This window comes from Pelophylax lessonae (genome assembly GCF_965119305.1).
Source record: "Pelophylax lessonae genome assembly, chromosome: 11".
NCBI lineage: Eukaryota > Metazoa > Chordata > Amphibia > Anura > Ranidae > Pelophylax > Pelophylax lessonae.
In genome coordinates, this window is record NC_138778.1 from 142418324 (window position 1) to 142442173 (window position 23850).

Consider the following 23850-nt stretch of genomic DNA (forward strand, 5'->3'; position numbering starts at 1 on the left):
GTTGGGCCGACACTGCTGATCCTACAGCAGACACTCAAATGTCCATTTGTTTGCTTTTCACACAGCACAAACATTGTCCATTGAACATGTCCCTTTGTTTTCTTTCACACAGCACATGTTCATTTATAACAGGATCCTTTTACTCTTCACACTCTTCACATGGAACACTTTGTCTTCTCACCTTTGAGACGTCTTCACTCGTGGTTACCCTCCTTAGCTTCACATCGCTTTAGGGGGTCTTCTCCCATGCTCACCAGCTTGTCGGGAGGCACACATCCGACTGTCCCCCTCTCCCACCCCACACGGCGACAGGCGGCAGCAGTCCTTCTCCCATGCCCACACGGCGTCGGGAGGTACACGTATGTCTGTCCTCCTCTTCCCAGCTCACACAGCGACAGGAGGCAGCACTCAATAGATTTTCTCTGGACAAATTATAGAGTCCTTGATCTCCTCATTCTGAACAGCTGAATGGTTTTCAACTTCCTGCTGGCTCTCTCTGCAGCCAACACCCTATAGTATCAGTGAACTTTCAAAGCAGGTGGGAATGTGTCTCCTCTCAGTGACTACATTCCCAGATTTACCTGACTTCCTGTCACATACCCCCCCCTCTTGTTTCAACCCTAGGGTTGGGACACATATTTCCAGGCACGCATGTGTCAGGCACTGCTGACTCACTGATAAGCCTCCTATTATCCTCAAGCTTCCGGATGAAACTGTTTTGTCATCTTCATTGACAGATTTCTCATAACTGCCACACAGTTTGTCTCTCATCTCATATACACATTCTTCAACTGCATTTTTGGCATCATTTTGCTCCTTCTCGTTTCTGTCATCTTCATTGACAGCTTTCTCATAAATGTCAGACAGCTTGTCCCTCATAACCGTCTGTCCAATCCACCATGGAGGACCGTGATCCATAGGCAACTCAATTGGGCTAGTCTTAATGTCTTCAACATTCTTAAGACGCCTCTCTCTGCAATCCATAAATGTTTTCCACAAAACTTTGAGAACCTTTGCTTCACTAAGCTTTGTTCCAAGTAGGGACTCTTGACATCCCTCTGTGACTTGAGTTGCCTCTCCATACATCTGTACACAATCATTGACTTTTTGTTGTAAAAGGGAATGATCTTCCTTCTTGAGCTTTGCTTGCTCTAAGATGCTGTGCAGAGGATTTTCCAATTGAGACAACAGGCTGTCACACATTTCTTCAAAGTGACCCCTGTTCCTTTTCCCAGAGATATCAATATCATTCACCAAACATTTCATATTCATAGGCAGATCGGAAGCATTTGCACTCATCAACTTCTTAAACTTTTCGCCCTCCTGAGCGAGTCGCAGTAAAGGCCTACTATTTGATTTGATATTCAGTTTATATTTCTTGCCAAACTCTTCACAGAAGTAGTCAACCAGAACATCATCAACTTTCCTTACACCAACATAGGGGTTAAAGGCAACAACACAGTTGAACCCAGCGATCTGGGTGGTATCCATTATAGACCTCCTCTCTGCATCAGTGAAGAAGCATGGAACTGCAACACATTCTTTTACAGGTTTCTTCAATGCACTTTCTGCTGAACTATTTGACCGCTCAAGGTCACCTAGTTCTTTTTCTCTATCTGAATTCCACATGGAATGCATCTCAAGATCACGATCAAACTTCTGCCACCCGTCTTTCACCAGTTCCATTTTGGAAACACTCCCTGAAAGGCACTTATTCATTTGCTTCACGTTTTCACCAACAGCCTTAGTTTTCCCCACTAGGTTTTCAGCCTGAACTGAGAAATCACCACATTTCTTACTCAGCTCCTTTGTTTGCTGAAGTTCTAATGATACATTTTCCAATGCTTGAAGTTTTTGAAGGAACGGTTTATTCCAAAGGGGTGATTCAAGCCACATGTCATCACATTTCTGAGGCTCACTCAGGACAGACCCCAAAACACTGATCCTTTTAAAAACTGCATCAGGCACACTATCCCCTCTTTGGGACAGATCCTCTGTTGCCTGGAATTCCTCTTCCAGTTCCTGCAACGGAATCTTCATCTCTTCTACTTGCTGTTCTAAGGCTCGCTTAGACTTTTCTAGCTCCTGAACTCTTTTCACAACATCATCCTTGGAGCTGACCAATTCTTCCATTTCTGTACGCAGCTGTTTGTTAACACTTTCTAGTTCAGCCTTACACTCTAGAGCTTCCTCCAAAGAGCGAGCCAAGAACAGGGCTTTGCTCTCGTTATCACGCACCTCCGTTTCTGCACGGGCGCGTTCTTCTGCATATTTTGCAGACACAGTCTTCTCTTCACCAAGCATCTGATCAAACTTCTTTTTCACATCTTCAACACACTGTAATGAACCAACGCTTTCTTCCATGCCTTTTTATCATATCCGCTATCTGAGCTTGCAATGTTGCGACTTGCTCTGATAGGTTTTTCTTTGCTTCCGCCTCCTCTTTTAATTGTTCCAGGAAGCCATTTTTCTCATCTTCCATTTGTTTGAGCTTTGTGCTAAAACTCAGCCTTTGACACCTCTCTTCCTGTAAGAGTTCCTGCGTGTCTTGCAGCTGCGATTCCAAGATAGAAAAATCTTCCGCAATTTCTCTAGATTTGCTGTCTGCTTGAGAAAGCTGATTTGTAACATTGTCCAACTCAACCTGCAGTCGGTTTGCCTTCTCTGACAGCTTAGCACACAATCGGTCACCTTCTGACACCTTGACTTGCGATTCCAGAAGCTGTGCCTCTACTTTTTCCCTCTTATGTTCACAATCTTCTTTTCCCTGCATAAGAGCCTTCACCTCATTGGCTAGCATCTGGGAATAAGAATGTAATTCTGCCACACAGGCTTCTTTCTCCTTTAACTGCTGCTGGACACGTTGGGCTTCCCCTTTCCAACTTTCACAGTCCGCACGCCATTCATTTACCACATTGCTCAAAGTAGTGAGCTCATACACAGTACTCAGTAATTTAGCCTCTCTTTCACTTTTCTCGTTGTCGCTGAGAGACAATGTCGTTTTCAGAGCGACATTCTGTTCCTGCGACTCCTGCAGGTCTATTTTTGTAGCTCCCAAAGACTGAAGACTTTTTTCCAGCTGATTACGCAACTCCAACATATCAGCCATACTTTGCTTCTGCAAAGTCTGAATTTCACTTTCCTTTTCCATGAGGATGGTATCTTTCTCCATTATAGTCTCTCTGCGTTTTTGCAACTCGACCAAAAGAAGAGCAGTGGATTCTTCCCACTGTAACACATGAGACTTGAGTAGTTCATTCATTTCCTGCAAGTTTCTATGCTCCATTTTAAGCAATTCCAAGGCTTGTTCCTTTTCTTCCATTTTCCGTTGCAAGGCATCCAACTCAGCCCTGCACACATACTCGGTTTCCTCCAAACCGATGGCCTCCATTGGCTGCTGGCGTCTCTGTTTCCAGCCTGCCATGCTCTCTTGATGAGCCTTTTGTTGAGCTGCAAAGCTCCGCTGAAAATCCGCATTTGCCTGCTGTTGAGCTGCATTTGCTTGCTGTTGAGCTGCATTTGATATAATCAGATGTTTCAACATCTCCTCCATTTTGAGTTTACTTTTCATCTGAGCACACTGCGTCTCCATAGCAGTTTCATCAGTGTTGCTAGGGACAACAACCTTCCTCTTTAGTAGACTCTCTTTAGGCATGGATGGGGCTGGTTCAGACGGCAACATCCCCTCCATCCAAAGAATCCGGTCTCTCATTTCATCTATCTTTGCATTTTTCAGGCGTTTGGACCGCCCCATCTTCAATAACTCCACAAACAAATTTTTCACAGTCCAGCAAACAATTTTCAGACCACTGTCTCTTCAACACATGTAGTTTTTCTCTCTCTTGCAGGATCTCTTTTCCTGCGCACACAGTTTGTGCAGTCACTTGCACCAGACACAACAAAGTTCATCAAAAAATTTTGAGACCGCTGTCTCTTTAAAACACTTTTTTTTTTTTTTTTTCTGTCAGGATCTTCTCTCCTGCACACATAGATTGTGCAATCTCATGCACCAGATAAAGTTCATCAAACATTTGCACTTCCTTGCAGGGATCTCTGCTTATGCCCACTGCATACCTCCACCATATGTGAGGGATTAGCTCGGTGGTAGGCGTGGATGACCCCTTTGGGGGTGCGTTTTCACAGAGAGATAGCCGATTAGAGGTTGAAAACAAGACTGATTTATTCATGCAATTTACTTAACACAATTGCAAGCATCAAAACAGCCAAAATAAAATAAAAGACAAAATAAATCCTTGCCTCTGTGGGCGGCTACCTTCTCACGCTGGAACCTACCTAAGAAGTCTTTCCAACCTACTGTTGGGCCGACACTGCTGATCCTACAGCAGACACTCAAATGTCCATTTGTTTGCTTTTCACACAGCACAAACATTGTCCATTGAACATGTCCCTTTGTTTTCTTTCACACAGCACATGTTCATTTATAACAGGATCCTTTTACTCTTCACACTCTTCACATGGAACACTTTGTCTTCTCACCTTTGAGACGTCTTCACTCGTGGTTACCCTCCTTAGCTTCACATCGCTTTAGGGGGTCTTCTCCCATGCTCACCAGCTTGTCGGGAGGCACACATCCGACTGTCCCCCTCTCCCAGCCCACACGGCGACAGGCGGCAGCAGTCCTTCTCCCATGCCCACACGGCGTCGGGAGGTACACGTATGTCTGTCCTCCTCTTCCCAGCTCACACAGCGACAGGAGGCAGCACTCAATAGATTTTCTCTGGACAAATTATAGAGTCCTTGATCTCCTCATTCTGAACAGCTGAATGGTTTTCAACTTCCTGCTGGCTCTCTCTGCAGCCAACACCCTATAGTATCAGTGAACTTTCAAAGCAGGTGGGAATGTGTCTCCTCTCAGTGACTACATTCCCAGATTTACCTGACTTCCTGTCACAATATATATATGGGAATGATGTAATAAAATACTGTAAAGAGTACTTAAAAAGGTATAGTCCAGCACTTAACCACTTCACCTCCGCTCACATGGAGGCTACTGCGGCAAAGTGCCGCGTTCCCGTCCAGCGACGTAGGCCTACGTCGGGCGGGTTCACGGCTCCCAGAGCGCGCTCCCGCGCGCCGCGGGTCCCGATTCCGATCGGATTCGGTAGGGAACCGATCAATCACCAGATACTGACCAATGATTTTTGGTCAGTGTCTGGCGATCGGTCCCCACCAATGACAATCTGTCCCCTGTCTGTGTAATGTAAACACAGACAGGGGAAGTGATGTCACTGTCCCTCCAGGAGTCCTTTCGGTTCCAGGAGAGAGACAGAGACACACCAAAAACGTGAGTTCCACCAACACTACACTGACACACCTCACATAGGCACATTTAACCCCTTCATCACCTCTGATCACCCCCTGATCACCCCCAAAACCCCTCACAGTGAACACTATATACAGTGGTATACAGATATTTTACTGATCAATGTATAAGTGTCACTTGTGAGCGTAGTTTGCGCTTGCGCTAGGCCCAAATAGGGTTAGGGTACCCGCCACCTATCCCCTAATAAAGTTTTAACCCCTTCATCAGCCCCAGTTAACCCCTTCACTACCTATTACTCTGTGCACTAAATACAGTATATAGGTAAATACTGATCACTGTATAAGTGTCACTAGTGACCCTAATTTGCGCTTGCGCTAAGCCCATATAGGGTTAGGGCACCCGCCACCTATCCCGTAATAAACTTTTAACCCCTTGATCTTCCCCAGTTAACCCCTTCACTCCATATAACACAGTGCACTAATATATACAGTATATCAGATAACTACTGATCACTGTATTTGGTGTCACTTGTGACCCTAATTTGCGCTTGCGCTAAGCCCGAATAGGTTTAGGCCACCCGCCATCTATCCCTTATAAAGGTTTAACCCCTTGATCTCCCGCAGTTAACCCCTTCACTCCCTATCACACAGTGAACTAATATATACAGTATATCAGATAACTACTGATCACTGTATTTAGTGTCACTTGTGATCCTAATTTGCGCTTGCGCTAGGCCACCCGCAATCTATCCTCTATAAAGGTTTAACCCCTTGATCTCCCCCAGTTTAACCCCTTCACTTCCCTGTCACAGTGTTCACTATATACAGTGATTACCGATCACTGTATTAGCGTCACGGGTGACACAACTTAGGCTAGCTAGTTAGCGTCAGGGTCCCACTACACCATCGTTACTTAGCGTCAGTTAGTCAAGTACACTAACACACACACACCACCGTTACTAGTATAGTGTTTGAACAGATCAATATCTGATCTGATCAGAACTATACTAGCGTCCTCATAATTTAGTGTTCCCCAAACGCAGTGTTTGCACAATCAGCACTGATTCCTGCTAGCACCTGCGTTTAGCCCCCTTGCCCAGACCACCTTACCCAGGCAAGTGTAGTAATCAATAGATTACTGACACTTCCAAAAAACACATCACACAAAACCGCTGCGTTAGCAGAGTCAGGCCTGATCTCTGTTAGCACTAGCAGTTTTTTTTTTGTAGCGACCAAATAGTCCTCGACAACCAGGTGCTTTTATTACCTAGTAGTCGCATCACTGTACGGGTAAATTTAGCTACCAAAATGACAAAACGTTCGTTCAGTGATGATGCTATATACAGTATAATGACCATGTCAAGTGAGAGCGATGGGGAAGCCTCACTGGCAGAATCAGGGTCAATATACGAACCAGATGATGGCAGCGGCTCCCTGACAGATAGCTCCGACAGAGGGGTCCCTGCTAGGGTCAGGCGTACCCGACCCCATTCTGGAGTTGTTGACTTGCAAGAACCGGGGGTTTCTCGTATGCAGCAGAGTGCCAGTACTAGTGCCGCTCACACTTCTCGTGAACTGGCAAGCACGAGCGGCCTAGTACACCCTGGACCTTCAACCAGCGCTGCAGTATCACCTGGTGACGTGGCGAGTCACCTGAGTGCAGTTGAAGCTGGTGCGGTGGCTAGCACGAGTCGTGGCCCGCAGCCACCGCGTATCCGAAGACAGGCCCGTAGAGCCCATAGTGTCCTCCCTGAAGCGCTGGCATATCCTAATTGTCAGCCCACAGATTCCACAGCGCCAGTACTTCCCCCATTCACCGCCCAACCCGGAATCCAAGTGGAAACAGCTGGTTTTAATCCCATAAACTTTTTTGAGCTGTTTTTCACTGAAGATCTTTACAGATCTATTGTGGACCAATCAAATTTGTATGCTCAACAATTTATCGCCGCCAACCCAAATTCACCCCTTGCCAGACCATTTGCCTGGAATCCTATTACGATTCAGGAGTTTAAAACCTATCTGAGCCTTTCCCTCAACACGGGCATTACAAGAAAGAATGAATTGCGGTTATATTGGTCCACTGACCCAATTCATCAAATGCACGTGTTCTCTGCTGCTATGTCCAGGGCTCGATACGAACAAATATTTCGGTTCATGCATTTCAACGACAATGAACTCTGTCGTCCTCGGGGAGACCCTGCATATGATCGGCTCCACAAAATTCGGCCCCTCGTAGACCACTTCAATCAGCGGTTCGCAGCCTTGTTTACCCCCCAACAAGATGTCTGCGTTGACGAGTCCCTGATTAAGTTTACTGGCCGTCTTGCTATCAAACAGTACCTCCCCAGCAAGCGTGCCAGATACGGGGTCAAGTTGTATAAGCTTTGTGACAGGGCCACAGGCTATACAGTTAATTTCCGTGTCTACGAGGGAAAAGACAGCACTGTGGAGCCCCCCGACTGCCCAGGCTACATAGGGAGCAGCGGCAAGATAGTCTGGGACTTGGTGTCACCCTTATTCGGAAAGGGGTACCACTTGTACGTGGACAATTTCTATTCAAGCGTGCCACTTTTCAGACACCTCTTTCAATTGCAAATTGGCGCTTGTGGCACCGTGCGATCTAATCGCCGGGGCTTCCCCCAACGGCTAGTAAATGCCCCACTGAGCTCGGGGGAGAGAGCCTGCTTGAGGTGCGAGGAATTGCTTGCAGTGAAGTGGAGGGACAAAAGAAACGTTTACGTGCTGTCCTCCATTCACCCAGACACGGCAGTCCAAATTACTACGGTCACTGGTGTTGTTGAAAAGCCCCTCTGTGTCCACGACTATAACCGTAAAATGGGAGGGGTGGACTTCAACGACCAGATGATGGGACCGTACCTAATTGCCCGTAAGGCCAGACGCTGGTACAAAAAGGTGTCTGTATACCTATTTCAGTTGGCTGTTTACAACGCTTTTGTGTTATACAAAGCGTCTGCCGGAACATTATCCTTCTTTCAATTCCTAGAAGAGATAATCAGAGCCCTTCTGTATCCAGCTGGTGCTCCTGCCCCAATTCACCAACCAGATGCAGTGAGCTGGCTGCATGAGAGGCATTTTCCGAAATTCCTCCCGAGTACCCGTACCCAACGATACCCCCAAAAAAGATGCTGTGTCTGCAGCAAGCGCGGATTTAGGCGTGACACCCGGAATTATTGTCCCGACTGTCCTGACCAACCTGGTCTTTGCCACGGTGACTGTTTCCGTCGCTACCACACACTACTAGATTTTTAGTGTAGGGTACAGCATGGCACAGTTTAGGGCACATTTACACAGGGTCTCAAAAGATGTTCGATGGCTATCGTCATTTTGAGAGACCCGAACCTGGAACCTGGAACTCGACGTTTGAAGAAAAAAAAAAAAAACATAAAAGCCAAAAATAGTTGTCGTCTCAGTCATTTTTTATGTTCTTCTGCACTTCCTATGTACTTTTAATGTCCTTTGTATGTTTTTCATTCTTTTGTGACCTGTTTCTCTTGCAGGTACTTGTCGGCTACCACGCATTGATTTCATATATTCTGACACAAACAGTGTTTGCGCTCAGCATATATGGATACCTTTGCTGATAGCAGCTGTGGTGATTTTCTGATTTCAGCACTGCAGTTAAAATCTTATTTTGGTATACGTGGATAGTGCCGTGTATACCCATCATTAAATTCAGTGGGTGGTTGTTTGGGCGGTTAATGATGAGAATCCAAAAACTTTTGTTGTGTCAGTCATTTTATATGTCCTTCTACTCTTCCTAATGTACTTTTTTTAATGTACTTTTTTTTTTCATTCTTTTGTGACCTGTTTCTCTTGCAGGTACTCGTCGGCTACCACGCATTGATTTTATATATTCTGACACAAACAGTGTTTGCGCTCAGCATATATGGATACCTTTGCTGATAGCAGCTGTGGTGATTTTCTGATTTCAGCACTGCAGTTAAAATCCTATTTTGGTATACGTGGATAGTGTCGTGTATACCCATCATTAAATTCAGTGGGTGGTTGTTTGGGCGGTTAATGATGAGTAATACTACGCATTATTCCTGTGCTGATTTCTGATAGGTTCTCTTTTTTTTCGTTCAGCCCACAGGCTGCATGAAAAAAAAAAAAACCTATATGCCAAACAAAGACCAGCAATGTACTGGTACGTTGCTGGATTTTGAGTGGTTATACCAGGATGATGCCTGCAGATTTAGGCATCATCTTGGTATCGCTTTTTACAGCAAGCGGTCGGCTTACATGTAAAAGCAATCCTAGCGGATAATTGGCCGCTAGACTGCTTTTACATGCAGTGGGAGGGGACTCCCCCCCCCCCCCCCCTCCTGCCGCCTTCCGCTGCCTTCCACGTTTTTTCTCGGGCTCTCCTGTCCCACCGGTTAACCCGAGAGTGCAGCCGGTGGTTCAATTATCTAACCATAGAGCTGATTGGAGATGAGAATGGCTCCAATCATCTCTATGGCCTAAGATCCCGGAGGCTACGAGCATTTCATGACTTCTGTTTCGCCAGAAATAAACAGCGCCATTGGGAAATTGGGAAAGTATTTTATCACACCAATTTTGGTATGGTCAGATGCGTTAAGGTCAGAGGAGAGATCTAGAGTCTAAAAGACCCAAATTTTTTTTAAAAAGAGTACCTGTCACTACAGATTGCTATCATAGGGGAAATTTAAATTCACAGTGATAACAATAAAAATGATTAAAGAAAAAAAAAATGAAAGAAAAGGTGTCAAAATAACATAAGAAAGCAAATTAAAAAATAAAAATAAAAAAAAAAAAAAAAAATCAAGCCCCCCTGTCCCCCCGTGCTTGCGCGCAACTGAGCACACAAGCGTTGGTCTAGTGTCATATGTAAACCGCAATTTCAGCATGCATGTGAGGTATCGCCGCGAACGCCAGGTCGAGGGCAGTAATTCTTGTGGTAGACCTCCTCTGTAAGTCCAAAGTGGTAACCTGTAAAGACTTTTAAAGGCTTTTAAAACCGTACGTAGTTTGTTGCCGCGGCACAGGCGTGCGCAATTTTTAAAGTATGTCATGTTAGGTGTCTATGAACTCGGCATAAGATCATCTTTTAAATTTTACCAAACAATTTGGAATTATATAGTGTATTTTTGCATTAAATATAAAAAAAGTGTTTTTTTACGCAATAATTGCGTTTGAAAAATGTGTGCGCAAATACCGTGTAACAAAAAAAATTGCAACATCCACCATTTTGTTCTGTAGGGCCTCTGCTTTAAAAAAATATATAATGTTTGGGGGTTCAAAGTAATTTTCTTGTGAAAAAAAAATATTTTTTCATGTAAACAAAAACTCACAGAAAAGGCTTGGTTTTCAAGTGGTTAGAAGAGTGGGTGATGTGTTGCTAAAATTGAGCATAAAATGCCAGGACTGTTCAAACACCCCCCAAATGACCCCTTTTTGGAAAGTAGACACCCAAAGCTATTTGCTGAGAGGCATATTGAGTCCATGGAGTATTTTATATTTTGCCCTAAGTTTCAGGAAAATGACAATTTGTTTTTTTTTTTTTTGTTTTTTTTTACACAAAGTTGTCACTAAATAATATATTGCTCACGCATGCCATGGGTATATGTGAAATGACACCCCAAAATACATTCTGCTGCTTCTCCTGAGTACAGGGATACCCCATGTGTGAGACTTTTTGTCAGTCTAGCCGCATACAGGACCCGGAAAACCAATCCGCACCTTCAGGCTTTCTAAGGGCGTAAATTGTTGATCTCACTCCTTACTACCTATCACACTTTTGAAGGCCATGAAATGCCAAAATGGCACAAAACCCCCCCAAATGACCCCATTTTGCAAAGTAGACACTCCAAGCTATTAGATGAGAGGCATGATGAGTCCATGGAATATTTTATATTTTGCCACAAGTTTCAGGAAAATTATTATTATTTTTTTTTTTATTTTTTTTTTACATAAAGTTGTCAGTAAATGATATAATGCTCACACATGCCATGGGTATATGTGAAATGACACCCCAAAATACATTCTGCTGCTTCTCCTGAGTACAAGGATACCCCATGTGTGAGACTTTTTTGCAGTCTAGCCGCGTACAGGACCCGGAAAACCACTCCCTACCTTCAGGCTTTCTAATGGCGTAAATTGTTGATCTCACTCCTTACTACCTATCACACTTTTGAAGGCCATGAAATGCCAAGATGGCACAAAACCCCCCCAAATGACCCCATTTTGCAAAGTAGACACTCCAATCTATTTGCTGAGAGGCATGGTGAGTATTTTGCATCTCTCATTTTTTTTGGAAAATGAAGAAAAAACAGGAAAATGCATTTTTTTCCTCTTTTTTCAATTTTCAAAACTTTGTGACAAAAAGTGAGATCTGCAAAACACTCAACATGCCTCTCTGCAAATAGCTTAGGGTGTCTACTTTCCGAAAAGGGGTCATTTGGGGGGGGGTTGTGCTGTCTTGGCATTTCATGGCCTCCGAAACTGTGATAGGTAGTCAGGAGTGAAATCAACAATTTACGCCCTTGGAAAGCCTGAAAGTGGGGGTTGGCTTTCGAGGACCTGTACTCGGCTAGACTGCAAAAAAGTCTCACACATGGGGTATCCCTGTACTCAGGAGAAGCAGCAGAATGTATTTTGGGGTGTCATTTCACATATACCCATGGCATGTGTGAGCAATATATCATTTAGTGACAACTTTGTGTAAAAAAACAAAAAAAAAAATAATAATAATATATTTCCCGGAACTTGTGGCAAAATATAAAATATTCCATGGACTCACCATGCCTCTCAGCAAATAGCTTGGGGTGTCTACTTTGCAAAATGGGGTCATTTGGGGGGGTTTTGTGCTATCTTGAAATTTCAGAGCCTCCGAAACTGTGATGGGTAGTCAGGAGTGAAATCAACAATTTACGCCATTGGAAAACCTAAAGATGGAGATTCATTTTCGGGGTCCCGTACACAGCTAGGCTCCCAAAAAGTCTCACACATGGGGTATCCCCATACTCAGGAGAAGCGGCAGAATGTATTATGGGGTGTAATTCCACATATACCCATGTCATGTGTGAGAAATGTATCTTTTAGTGACAACTTTGTGTTAAAAAAAAAATAAATAAATAAATTGTAATTTTCCCAAAACTTGTGGCAAAATATAAAATATTCCATGGACTCACCATGCCTCTCAGCAAATAGCTTGGGGTGTCTACTTTGCAAAATGGGGTCATTTGGGGGGTTTTGTGCTATCTTGAAATTTCAGGGCCTCCGAAACTGTGATGGGTAGTGAGGAGTAAAATCAAAAATTTACGCCATTAGAAAACCTAAAGATGGAGATTGATTTTCGGGGTCCCGTACACAGCTAGGCTCCCAAAAAGTCTCACATATGTGGTATCCCTGTACTCAGGAGAAGCAGCAGAATATATTTTGAAGTGTAATTATCCCTGTAGTAAAAATCCCCTGTAGTGCATTTGCACATTTTTCCCAGCAAGGAGTGTTGTCTCCAAGGGTTAGAAGGGCTGGATTCATCTCTTTTTCATGGATAGTGTAGGACCCACTGATAATGGGGTACTTTGACGCAGTAGTGGGCTTGAGCACGATATGGCCATATGGTGGGACCAAACCCCCATTTTTATTTATGGACTCTCTTCAGATTTGGTAGTAATTTCTTTTGCATTTGCGCGCTATTCTTTTTTAATATACATGTCTTTTGGTTCATAGCTGCAGCAGCTTTGGAAATACATGGGTATGCTCCCCCAAATTTTTTGCCTAATTACACATATACCTATGGCATGTGTGAGAAATTTATCTTTTAGTGACAACTTTGTGTTAAAAAAAAAAAATTTTTTTTTTTAGTCATTTTTCAAACACCTGTGACAAAAAAATGAAATATTCAATGGGCTCCACATGCCTCTCAGAACATTCCTTAGGATGTCTACTTTCCAAAAAGTGGTCATTTGGGGGGGTCTTGTACTGCCCTGCCATTTTAGCACTTCATGAATTGAGATAGGCAGTCAGAAATTAAAGCTGCGTAAAATTTCAGTATTTACACCATAGTTTGTAGACGCCATAACTTTTGCGCAAACCAATAAAAATACGCTCATTGAATTTTTTTTTGTCAAAGACATGTAGCTAAATATATTTTGGCCAAAAAAAATGACATAAATTGAGTATATTGGATATTTTTTAAAAGACAAAGTTGAAAATGTCATTTTTTTGCAAAATTTTCGCTCTTTTTTTATTAATATCGCAAAAAATAAAAAGCGCAGAGGTGATCAAATACCACCAAAAGAAAGCTCTGTTTGTGGGAAAAAAAGGACGTAAATTTCGTTTGGGTACCACATTGCATGACCGCACAATTGTCAGTTAAAGTCGCACAGTGCCGAAGCACAAAAAGTGGTCTGGACGGAAGACAGCAAAATCCTCCGGTGGTAAAGTGGTTAATTGCATCCAGCAGCGCTCAATATATCAACCTATATCATAGATCATATAGTCCTCAAATTGTCTTTAGACTCAGTAGACTGTTCATAAAATCACCAGACAGTTCATATAATAATAATCCCTGGTGTATAGATGTCCGCAATCAGGTTCCAAAACACCAAACGGGACCCCCCTAGTAGTGGGCACTCACCGGAAATATTATAAATATACGCATGTAAGCATTGGTTGCTTGGACCCTTGACACCTTTGGATACCCCCGTCAATACCAGATGACCTCCACATACGTGCTCCAATCATGGATTAAGATGTGTCATGGAAATAAACATGGGGGCACAATAGTGTGATACCGTTTCAACATTTATTGCACAAATCACTCCAAGATAAAACCCCAAATCCAATATGCTTACATATGAACAGATCTTTCAAGCAAAATAGTAGTAACCCATTGGTTATGGCCAGCTCACCACTGCTGCATGAAAGTATTCAAGCTTCCTCTGGGGTGAGATCCGGATGCCAGCCAAAACTTCTTGTGGTTACCAGGGAAACAGCATGCCTGTGTCCTGACGCGTTTCGTCTGTATAGACTTCAACTGAGGACCAGGCATGCTGTAAAATGCTCCCATATTTATATGAAGATGCCTAGGACTGATCCCACTGCGTGTTATAATGACTCCTCCCTCTAGGAGGGGTTCCGCACGCTTCAATTGCCGCCAAATCGCTCTACTTCCGGTATACACGATACCGGAAGTGATGTCAAAGGTAAACAACCCTTTGACCGGACCTCCCTACGTCACTTCCGGCGGGACCGCTTCCGCTATTGCCGATCTGATTACATCGTTCGCCCCGGATGTTGTTTCCCACCAGGCGGATGTGACTGGATGTCTGTCGGCATGGAGATACCACCCCGCCGTGGCCAATGATCACCGTTTTGATAATTTACAGCCCATGATAGTTACAGTTATCAATGTCGCCGGGGGGCAGTCCTAGTAATCCATTGACATAGAAATACATGTATCATGTTAAAATCAGGTGTATATCCTATATTGCACTGGTATACTCCCAAATGGAGTCGGAATATATTTAAAACATATAATCATATCCCGCATATATGCTTTTGCACGCTACAAAGTGTATACGTTGTAAAACCTCAAATCTGCTTGCATTTAAAAGCGATCATAATGACATGCACATAAATGGCATCAGATTGCCTAAAAAAATACATATATAAAATCAATCCATTAAAACCACATATATTTCTTAAAAATGTATATATAGAGGAATGTATAAAAAAATTTTATAAAAAATACCAGAGATATATAAAAGTTTATGTTTCAAAGATGGTCCACGCTAAATGACTCAATAAATATTATGAAGCTGGAGAGAATAATAGGATGTTATCTAGGTTAAAAATATAAATATGAAGTGGAACGGGGGGGGGGGGGCAGGGGGGAGAAGAAACCTCTTAAAAATTGCTTAAAAAACAATTTAGGTCTAAATCCACATTTAAACCATTCGGTACTAAGGCATTTGTCCGGTATATCCATTCCGTCTCTTTTTTGTCTAATTCCCTGACCCTGTTAGCCCCACGCCACGCATTTTTTCAATCCCCCAAAACTTTAGGCCTGAGGGGTCCCTCATATGTTTATCCCTGAAGTGTAAAGGGACACTGTGTTCTCTGAACCCTATACATATATTGTAAATGTGTTCTGCAATCCTCACGCCAAGTTTCCTTTTCGTGCGGCCAATATAAATCATGCCGCACGGGCACTGCATGCCGTACACAACGTGTGTAGACATGCATGTTATAGTTTCTTTGATTTCAAAGGTCCTGCCATTGGCATTAGATGTGAAAGAGGTCAGACCCCTAAAGTGCGTGTTTACTTGCCGACATGCTTTGCACCGTCTACAGGCATAAAAGCCTGGAGTGTTCCAGAACATTTGAGGAGCCTTTGGTAAATCTAAAACTTTTTTCACAATACGATCCCCTATACTGGGTGCTTTACGATAAATAAAAACTGGGCTGGGGGGTAAAATATATGTATGTATGTATATATATGTATATATATATATATATATATATGTATATGTATGTATATATATATATATATATATATATATATATATATATATATATGTATATGTATGTATATATATATATATATATATATATATATATATATATAGATATGCGATATTGTCACAGAGTAGCAATCCCGACATGTTTCACTAAAACAGTTTCTTCAGGGGATATGTTTTTATGCTGCTTCTAAAATGAAAAAATATACATACAGGATGTAAGAAATAACGTACTACTATAAATTACTATGAGCCACTATAAACAAAAAAGAAAAATATATAAATACAATATCAACTGATACGTGTAATATACAGTGGGTACGGAAAGTATTCAGACCCCCTTAAATTTTTCACTCTTTGTTATATTGCAGCCATTTGCTAAAATCATTTAGGTTCATTCTTCTTCCTCATGAATGTACACATAGCACCCCATACTGACAGAAAAACACAGAATTGTTGACATTGTTGCAGATTTATTAAAAAAGAAAAACTGAAATATCACATGGTCCTAAGTATTCAGACCCTTTGCTCAGTATTTAGTAGAAGCCCCCTTTTGATCTAATACAGCCAGGAGTCTTTTTGGGAAAGATGCAACAAGTCTTTCACACCTGGATTTGGGGATCCTCTGCCATTCCTCCTTGCAGATCCTCTCCAGTTCTGTCAGGTTGGATGGTAAACGTTGGTGGACAGCCATTTTTAGGTCTCTCCAGAGATGCTCAATTGGGTTTAAGTCAGGGCTCTGGCTGGGCCATTCAAGAACTGTCACGGAGTTGTTGTGAAGCCACTCCTTCGTTATTTTAGCTGTGTGCTTAGGGTCATTGTCTTGTTGGAAGGTAAACCTTCGGCCCAGTCTGAGGTCCAGAGCACTCTGGAGAAGGTTTTTGTCCAGGATATCCCTGTACTTGGCCGCATTCATCTTTCCCTCGATTGCAACCAGTCGTCCTGTCCCTGCAGCTAAAAACACCCCCACAGCATGATGCTGCCACCACCATGCTTCACTGTTGGGACTGTATTGGACAGGTGATGAGCAGTGCCTGGTTTTCTCCACACATACCGCTTAGAATTAAGGCCAAAAAGTTCTATTTTGGTCTCATCAGACCAGAGAATCTTATTTCTCACCATCTTGGAGTCCTTCAGGTGTTTTTTAGCAAACTCCATGCGGGCTTTCATGTGTCTTACACTGAGGAGAGGCTTCCGTCGGGCCACTCTGCCATAAAGCCCCGACTGGTGGAGGGCTGCAGTGATGGTTGACTTTCTACAACTTTCTCCCATCTCCTGACTGCATCTCTGGAGCTCAGCCACAGTGATCTTTGGGTTCTTCTTTACCTCTCTCACCAAGGCTCTTCTCCCCCGATAGCTCAGTTTGGCTGGACGGCCAGCTCTAGGAAGGGTTCTGGTCGTCCCAAACGTCTTCCATTTGAGGATTATGGAGGCCACTGTGCTTTTAGGAACCTTAAGTGCAGCAGAAATCTTTTTGTAAGCTTGGCCAGATCTGTGCCTTGCCACAATTCTGTCTCTGAGCTCTTCAGGCAGTTCCTTTGACCTCATGATTCTCATTTGCTCTGACATGCATTGTGATCTGGAAGGTCTTATATAGACAGGTGTGTGGCTTTCCTAATCAAGTCCAATCAGTATAATCAAACACAGCTGGACTCAAATGAAGGTGTAGAACCATCTCAAGGATGATCAGAAGAAATGGAAAGCACCTGAGTTAAATATATGAGTGTCACAGCAAAGGGTCTGAATACTTAGGACCATGTGATATTTCAGTTTTTCTTTTTTAATAAATCTGCAACAATGTCAACAATTCTGTGTTTTTCTGTCAGTATGGGGTGCTATGTGTACATTCATGAGGAAGAAGAATGAACTTAAATGATTTTAGCGAATGGCTGCAATATAACAAAGAGTGAAAAATTTAATGGGGGTCTGAATACTTTCCGTACCCACTGTATATATGCATTGTAGATATTATTGATTTAATATATAGCATTGCAAAACAGTTGTGTAAAATTAATATAATACTATCAATACAACCAATATATTTCCAAAATTCATATGATTATCAAAACATTATACCAAAAGAAAATTTAGGCATAAAAACCTATATTATTAACTGTTTTAAAAAAAATTTTGAATAAAATTTGTATATTTTAAATATATACTTTGACGTCAAATTTATCAGCACCTTAAAAATCCCCATTTTTTTCCCCCTTGTGGGGTTGATTTTCTTGGGATGTGGTGCCTTTGAGTCATTCTCCAGGCAACTCTTTTTCTTGGTATTTTAAATTATTTCACCAATATTTAACATTTCTCCTAATATATTGCCACTTTTCATCACTGCTTCCCCTCCGCATTGTGACAGTGTATCTACCTTCAATCTTTCAGGATGCAGAACTTATTTATTGCTGGCTTCGTAGCTTCCAGCTAGACATGTATGTGGGGAACTTCTTATCTGCAGGCTATGACCTTTCAACAATCAGCCGTATGACTCCAGAGGTAAGAGTATCTTCTGCTTCAAATCAGTTTTCATATTCTGTTCATCTATTTAAATGCTAAACTGTCCCCTCTCCTCTTCTTCAGGATCTGACTGCCATTGGTGTGACCAAGCCAGGACACAGGAAGAAAATAGCCACAGAGATTGGCAGGCTGAATGTAGCAGATGGGCTACCTCATAAAATGCCAGTGAGGATTCGGTTTAGCCTTCCTATTAAAATGTCTTTAACTAGGAATAACCATGCGCGTTTTAAGACTCTGTTTTGTTACCTGATGAACCCTTTCTCTTTTCACAATTAGGTTGACGTGTGGGATTGGCTAACTCAGCTGCGACTTCCTGAGTACCATAAACAGCTTACAGAGAACGGATATGAATCGCTTAGCAGTGTGACAGAGATGACATGGGAGGGTCTGCAGGAGATTGGAATATTAAGGCTAGGTAAGGCAATGTCAGCTAATCACTTCTGGACCAGAAGATTTTCCCCCTTAATGACCAGGCCCTATTTTGCGATTCGGCACTGCGTTACTTTAACAGACAATTGCCCGGTTGTGCAATGATGTACCCAAATAAAATTGATGTCCTTTTTTTTCCCACAAACAGAGCTTTCTTTTGGTGGTATTTGATCACCTCTGCGATTTTTATTTTTTGCGCTATAAACAATAAAAGAGTGACAATTCTGGAAAAAAAATATATATTTCTCTTACGTCCTCCGACAGTCGCCGCCTCTTCATATTCGTCACATATGGGGTATTAGACTTTGCTCCGAAGGAGTAGCTAGGCAACAGAATATGTTAATAAAGCTTTTAACATATCCAACATATCCCACCCTCAAGGGGTGGTCCCCTCAGTCAATACCCTCCTACTTCCTGCAACCATATCTCAGTTTTAATGTCTAGCTTGTCAGGAGTGGCTGGCTCTCTCTGTGCTGGGACTTTATGTCCCAGACTCTTTCTTCTTTTTAATATTTTGTTTGAGTTTTTCTCTCTACTTTTACTTAGCTGTTGTTTTATCAGCGTTAGTTAGTTCTTCGGACGAAGAGGATTATGCGGACTGGGTCTCGGGCTGATCCCCCTGGTCGCAGGTCGTGGGTCAGTGGCTTCCCAGTCTGCCATCGAGCGTTCAGCCAGGTAACGCTCCTGGCGTAGTGAACGACCCATCCCTGTTCGGTGCAGGGATGCTTGGTGAGGTGGCTACCTCACTGGACGCTGTGCGGTTTCTTAACCCACGTTCGGAGCGTCTTGTATGCGACTCTCCCTGCCTCATGTGTAGCGGCTTGTTCGCCTGTGCGGGTCCCCCACACCGTGGTGAGGTAAGTGTATTTATGTGGGGACCTGTCTGTCTGGAGGGGTGTCAGTCTGGGACTGTGTAACCTGTCTCTATGCACACTGTTTGTCTCCCTATCTCTCGGCTGCATGCTGTGGGCTGCAAGGGGGGGGGGGGGAGTTGTGTGACACTATGGGTGTCAGCATGATCAGTGTGGAAAGCTGTGTGCTGTGGGGCATGTTTTATGGCATGTTTGGGCACTTACAGCGATCGCTGCGGCGATCGGTTCTGTTTTTTTTTACATACAGACATGTGTGCATTACTGCACTGTGGAGCGACGGTTTCGGCGCCAAAAGACGCCATTTTGCCTACCCTCGCTCCGGCCGCATGTTTTACATGCATGGCGGCCATTTTCTTGTAGCCTCCATAGGTTTACATAGAGCGCCCTAGCAGCATCACTTCCTCTTCCCAGGAACACCGATCGAGGCAGCAGCAGCGGCGAGGGTCTCCTCAGGTTTTATCCTTCTGTTTCTTGCTATCCATTGCCTGTGTTCAGTTTACATATCCCTGTGGGGGTCTCATTGTGCTTGAGTGTGACGCGGTGGGCTGCGCTTGCCGCGCTTGCTAAAAGGGGCAGTTAACCCTTGGTTGTCTGGCATTACAGGGGCAATGGATTCTCAGGAGGGCAAATTTCCTACAGTATTGGTGGAAAGCCAGGGGACCGCTGCTTCCCCCCCAGGGGGGGATTTAGCCACTATTGTGGCTGGCCTTGCTGCTCAGGTGCAAATGCTGGTGGCTGCTCAATCTACCAAAAGGCCCAGAGTTGTGCTCTCCTCTGATTCTGAGGGTGAAGGTGATGGGGCTGTTCTAGCAGGGGCTTCCCTATCGGGGTCCCGCTCCTCTCTTGATCTAGTGGGGTCTGAGGTGGAGGCTGAAGTTGAGGGGGTTGATAATTCTCCCCCTGGCTCGCCTGAAGAGCTTGCAATCATGGATGAGTTGATTGCTTCTATTAAGCAAACGCTGCGTTGGCAGGACGAAGTGTGTCCCCCCGCTGCCTTGGCGGCTTATGGGACGCAGAGGAAACGCAGGACGCCACAGGTTTTCCCCTGCAATGCTGATTTTCAGCGCGCTGTTAAGGATCAATGGCGCGATCTGCGCAAACCTTTTGCGAAGTAGATTCAAGCTGCGTTATCCTTTTTCACCTGCCACTGATGAAAGGTGGTGCGTGCCTCCACCAGTGGATCATGCGATTGCGGTTTTGAACAAAGCCACTGCGATTCCTGCAGAGGGTTCACCCATTTTCCGTGATGCCACAGATAGGAGACTGGAGTCTCTGGCCCGTCATACGTATTCTGTTACGGGTTCTATGCTTAAAGCTCTGTTTGCTTCTCTCATGGCGGCCCAGGCGATCGCAAGTTGGACGCAGATGCTTAGGCGCGTCTTGGTGGCCGACTCGGCCTCGCCGGCGACCCTGGATATGGTGGATCAGATCCACCAGGGTGTCATGTATCTGTGTGATGCGGACCTGGACCTGATTCCGTTGGCTGCACGGGTGCACAGTGTGGCGGTGTTGTCTCGCCGCCTGGTTTGGTTAAAATGTTGGTCGGTGGACCAATCTTCGCGTAAGACCTTAGCCAATCTGCCTTATGATGGGTCTCGCCTTTTTGGGGAGTCCCTGGATGTGTTGATTAAGGGAATCACCGGGGGTAAGAGCACTCTCTTGCCTCATTTCCCCAAGGCTAAGGGGGCTTCTGGGAAGAAGCATGCTAATTTTCGGCCCCCTCAGGGGTCCTTTCGTGCCTTTCGGCCGCACTACAAGGGCAAGCCGTTCAAAGGTCAAGGCTCTCAGAAGAAGCCCTGGTCTGGTAAGCAGAAGTCCGGCCAATCCGGACCTGCAGCCCATAACAGTTCGGCCTGAAGGGGCGCCCTCACCCAGTTTTGGGGTGGGGGGACGCTTGCTCGGTTTTCTTCAGCCCTGGTTGGCCCGTGTGCGGGACAGATGGGTTCAGGAAATCGTTCGGTCTGGTTACAAGATCGAGTTTCTCTCTCGGCCGGAGAGCAGATTTTTTCCTTCAAATCTTCAACTGTCTCCGGATCGCCTGCGGGACCTGCACCTGGCGGTGCAGGACCTGAGGGCTCAGGGAGTGGTGGTTCCGGTGCCTCATCGGGACAGATTTCGGGGGTTTTATTCAAACCTGTTCACCGTGCCCAGGAAGGAGGGCAAGGTTCGTCCGATTCTGGACTTGAAGGCTCTGAACTGCTCTGTGCGGGTTCGCAAGTTCCGCATGGAATCCCTGCGGTCAGTGGTGGCTGCCCTGGTTCCGGGGGAATTCATGGCCTCCATCGATTTGAAGGATGCGTATCTTCACATCCCCATCTTCGAGGGTCACCAGAGGTACCTTCGATTTGCCATTGCGGAGGATCACTACCAGTTCGTGGCGTTGCCTTTTGGCCTCGCCTCGGCTCCGCGGGTCTTCACCAAGGTGCTTGCACCGGTTCTGGCATTATTGAGGGCCCAGGGCATTTCTGTCCTGGGGTATCTGGACGACATTCTGGTTCGGTCTGCGACCAGCCAGGGTCTGGAGCAGGACCTGTCTGTCACGATGCAAACTCTGCAGGAGTTTAGTTGGACGATAAATTTTCCAAAGTCGGCACTGAGTCCGTCTGTTCGTCTTCCCTACCTGGGAATGATTTTGGACTCGGTGCAGGCGAAGGTCTTCCTGCCGGAAGACAAACTCAGAACTCTTCAGGAGGAAGTCGGGTCCCTCCGGGACGTTCCGCACTCGTCTCTACGGACGTGCATGAGATGTCTGGGATTGATGGTCTCGGCCTTCGAGGCGATTCCCTTCGCCCAGTTTCACACGCGGGGTCTCCAAGCGGAGGTCCTGTCCAAGTGGGACGGGCGACCTCAATCTCTGGATCTTCAGATCTCGTTGAGTCATCGCACCAGAAGAGACCTTCTGTGGTGGCTCCAGTCCCCGATGGTGTCCAGGGGCAAGTCGTTTCGTCCTATCTCGTGGACGATAATCACCACGGATGCCAGCCTGTCGGGCTGGGGTGGTGTTCTGGGCGTTCTGTCCGCCCAGGGAACTTGGTCGGAGGGGGAGTCCTCCCTTCCGATCAACATTCTGGAATTGCGTGCGATAAGTCTCTGTCTTCGTCGCTGGACGGACCGGCTGCAGGACTGCCCGGTTCGGGTGCAGACGGACAATGCCACGGCGGTGGCCTACATCAACCACCAAGGGGGCACCAGGAGTGCCCGAGCGGCTCGGGAAGTGGCCGACATTCTGTCTTGGGCCGAGACTCATGTCCCGGCGATAACGGCGGTTCACATTCCGGGGGTGGAGAACTGGCAGGCGGACTATCTGAGTCGCCAGACCCTGGATCAGGGGGAATGGTCTCTCCACCCGGCTGTCTTCCAGATGTTGTGCGCGAAGTGGGGTCTTCCAGATGTGGACCTGTTCGCGTCACGTCTCAACAACAAGGTGAGGAGGTTCGTGGCACGGACGCGCGACCCTCGGGCAGACGCGTCGGACGCGTTAGTGGCCCCGTGGCATCAGTACAGACTGATGTATGCGTTTCCACCGATCCAGTTGCTGTCCAGGTTCCTTCGCAGGTTTCAATCGGAACGCAACACGGTGATTCTTGTGGCACCGGACTGGCCTCGCCGGTCCTGGTACGCAGACCTCGTGAATCTGGCGGTCGACGCCCCGTGGCGTCTGCCTCTTCGAGACGATCTACTGTCTCAAGGACCGATATACCATCCTGCTTTACAGTCGCTGGCTTTGACGGCCTGGCTGTTGAAACCGAGGTCCTGAAGGAGAGGGGTCTCTCTCCGGAGGTTGTTCATACTTTAATCAACGCGAGGAAGTCTTCCTCGGGGAAGGTTTATTACCGTACTTGGAAGGCCTATTTTGCCTGGTGTGAGTCCAGGAGGTTTTCCCCCCGCACGTACTCGGTGTCCCGTGTGCTGTCTTTCCTTCAAGCGGGTGTTGATCAGCGCTTGGCGCTGGCTACGATAAAGGGTCAGGTGTCTGCTCTGGCCGTTCTGTTTCAACGTCCCGTGGCATCCAACCTTTTGGTTGGCACCTTTATTCAGGGTGTGCGGCATCTGGTTCCTCCTAGGAGGGATCCTCTGCCCCCTTGGGACTTGAATCTCGTGCTATCTGTGTTACAACGTGCTCCTTTTGAACAGATCAGGGAGATCTCGTTGTCTATGTTGTCCAAAAAGGTCGCCTTTTTGGTGGCGATCACTTCGGCTCGCAGAGTTTCGGAGCTGGCGGCTTGTCCTGCAAGTCT

The 23850-nt window shown here is 45.3% G+C and overlaps 1 protein-coding gene across 2 annotated transcripts in view; it reads left to right on the forward strand.

Moving 5' to 3' along the window:
• Positions 1–23850, forward strand: part of CASKIN2 (CASK interacting protein 2) — a 216613-nt gene that overhangs the window by 166584 nt on the left and 26179 nt on the right. For both annotated transcript variants that reach the window (XM_082271726.1, XM_082271727.1), the window contains exons 16-18: positions 18180–18290; positions 18375–18476; positions 18588–18726. In XM_082271726.1, coding sequence (XP_082127852.1) covers positions 18180–18290; positions 18375–18476; positions 18588–18726 — 352 coding nt within the window. The remainder of the gene's footprint in view (positions 1–18179; positions 18291–18374; positions 18477–18587; positions 18727–23850) is intronic.